At 37.6% G+C, this 2,500-nt stretch overlaps 1 protein-coding gene across 1 annotated transcript in view; it reads left to right on the top strand.

Annotated features, from left to right (window-relative positions):
- The first annotated feature begins 1,048 nt into the window (after nucleotides 1-1,048).
- LOC125029107 overlaps nucleotides 1,049-2,500 on the top strand; it is a 3,174-nt gene continuing 1,722 nt past the window's right edge. The window contains exons 1-3 of the mRNA XM_047618893.1: nucleotides 1,049-1,754; nucleotides 1,868-2,089; nucleotides 2,206-2,500. The exon at nucleotides 2,206-2,500 is cut by the window's right edge and continues 164 nt beyond it. Of these exons, the coding sequence (XP_047474849.1) occupies nucleotides 1,347-1,754; nucleotides 1,868-2,089; nucleotides 2,206-2,500 (925 nt within the window). The 5' untranslated portion in view covers nucleotides 1,049-1,346. The remainder of the gene's footprint in view (nucleotides 1,755-1,867; nucleotides 2,090-2,205) is intronic.

Below are 2,500 nucleotides of genomic sequence, written 5' to 3'. Positions count from 1 at the left end.
GTGTGTGTGTGTGTGTGTGTGTGTGTGTGTGCATATATATAAATATATATATATATATATATATATATATATATATATATATATATATATATATATTCATATATATATATATACATATATGTTTGTGTATATATATATATTCATATCCATATACATAAATATATATACATATATAAATAGATCGATAGACAGATAGACAGACAGACAGATAGATAAATAGTAATGTATATATGGATATAAATGTGTGCATGTGTATCCGCGTGAATGAATAGAGTACCAGATCCGTCCATATCATAAATATAAACAATAATCATATGCTAAGATATTCCTTATCCTTTTCTCACAGTGTGGATAGAAATGACACGTTATTCGTGAAAGTTTCTCTTTAAAAGGCCGCTTTTTGAAGTATTTTACTTATTGCAGAAATGAGTATGTGGAAAAATCGTAGAAATACTTCTATTGGCATGAATGACTGTAATGATTGTTGTACCTCGAATTAGTACTGTTACTTATCTAATGTTATTAATAATTCCATTTTGTCATGATCATTTTCATCATTTACTACTATGATTCTCACTATTGTCCTTGTTATTGTTATTACAGTATCATTATCATAATTATCATTATCATTGTTATTATTAGTAGTAGTTAACATTATTATTATTAGTAGTAGTAGTAGTAGTATTACTGTTACTCAGTATTGTTAGTATTATTCCTATCATTATTATTATCACTGTCATTATTGTTATTATTATCGTCAACATTATTATCCTCATCATTATTGATGTTGTTATTCTTATTAACATCATTATCATTACCATTATAATCATAAACATTATTATTATTTTCAGCAATATCCATTATTATTACTATTATTAACGTTGCTAATATTATTGCTGGTACTTCTGTCGTTATCATCATCATTATCATTATCATCATTACCATCTTCGTAACTATTGATTCTTCTTATTGTTATAACGATAATCAGTATCATCATAACCAGCCATTACTATCATTATTTGCTTAACTGTTGTTGTAATATCTCATGGTTATTACTGAATGTGATTTAGGTGCTTCTCACTTAACTTTACTTTCACTAATCGCCAAACGAGATCGAAGATTCCAGAATGTTCTCACCCGTAGCAGAAGGCATCGGACACTGCCATGACGTCATTTCATACGCGTGGGGGTATGGGCGTCGGTCCAAACCTCGGCACATAAAGTCTGGCGCGAGGTACATCTCACCATTCAGTCCTTCGACAACACTCGCAGCGAAAACATTGCAGCTTCGGACTCTCTGAGCCAACGTTTTCCACATTTCTCAGGTGTAAGCCTCAAGAGCAAGAATGGCCCCAATTCAGAAGCACATTTCATCTTTTACTGAAGAGAATTCAGAAAGAGCGACCAGCAAGACCTTCACGGCCAGCAGTTGCTTTAACACAACCAGCATAACAGGCAGTGACAGTGCTATCGCCTCTAATCGTGTCAATCCAAGCAATCACATCACCCACTTTGACAGAGAAGGAGAGCGAGAGGTCGCACTGTCCATCACCTCACGAGGTCACTTCTATCATGACTCCTTCTTTAAGGATCTCCGAGAACATTTCGATAATGCCATTAAGGACACATTGGACCTGTGGGATTCCAGTTCACCTTTCGAGGATGATCTGCTTTCCTACAGACGAATGCGAGACCTCAACCTCACGGAAGAGACTCAGGCTCTTTCCGTCAAGCAGGACGACAGTTCTCATCAGGTAAATGTCGTTTACATACAGTATACTGTTGTTTATCTTCTTAAGGAACCAATCTGTTGTTTGCGTCTCCATTATAATATCTGATCATTCATCGGCATATGTTCCTTTTACAGATCGTGATAGACGTGCAAGACTTCATGGACGGTGACATCAAGGTGAAGGTGGTGGATGACAGTGAACTGGTGATAGAAGGTAGCGTCGAGAAGCGACAGGATGGCACTGTCTCGAAGAACACTTTCTGTCGACGATTCTCATTCCCGGGTCTCTTGAGCGAAGACACTGTGTCCTCGTCCATGTCGGCAGATGGAGTTCTTACTGTCACTGTTCCAAAGAAGGTACGTGGTAAAAGATGTGAAAGCGGATTGAACATGGCCATCATTTACAGGCTACACATTATCTGAAAACTTTTTACAAGCAAGGAACCTTCATTTATATGAAATTCTTCTTCCAGAGTTCCTTGACAAACAAGGAGGGCCAAACCATCAAAATCACTGCCTCGCACAAAGAATCTGTAGATGCTACAAATACACACATGGATATCAAAAACAACGTAGAAGCAAAAGAAGTTAGTGTCGAGGGAAAAACATCAAAATCGTCTCGAGTAAAAGTGCAAGATCAGGCTCAGTCGACGGAGTCTCAGAGCACGCAGGCTTCAAGCGACTCGACGGAAGCCGCGCCACCTGCTCCCTTCCACCTTCTTCCCATTTCCGAAAGAGGGCCTTTCTTCCGCGATTCCTTCTTCCAGG

Source organism: Penaeus chinensis, chromosome 9 (genome assembly GCF_019202785.1).
Source record: "Penaeus chinensis breed Huanghai No. 1 chromosome 9, ASM1920278v2, whole genome shotgun sequence".
NCBI lineage: Eukaryota > Metazoa > Arthropoda > Malacostraca > Decapoda > Penaeidae > Penaeus > Penaeus chinensis.
The sequence above is the reverse complement of the archived record's forward strand: the minus strand, read 5'-3'. Positions and strand labels throughout refer to the sequence as shown.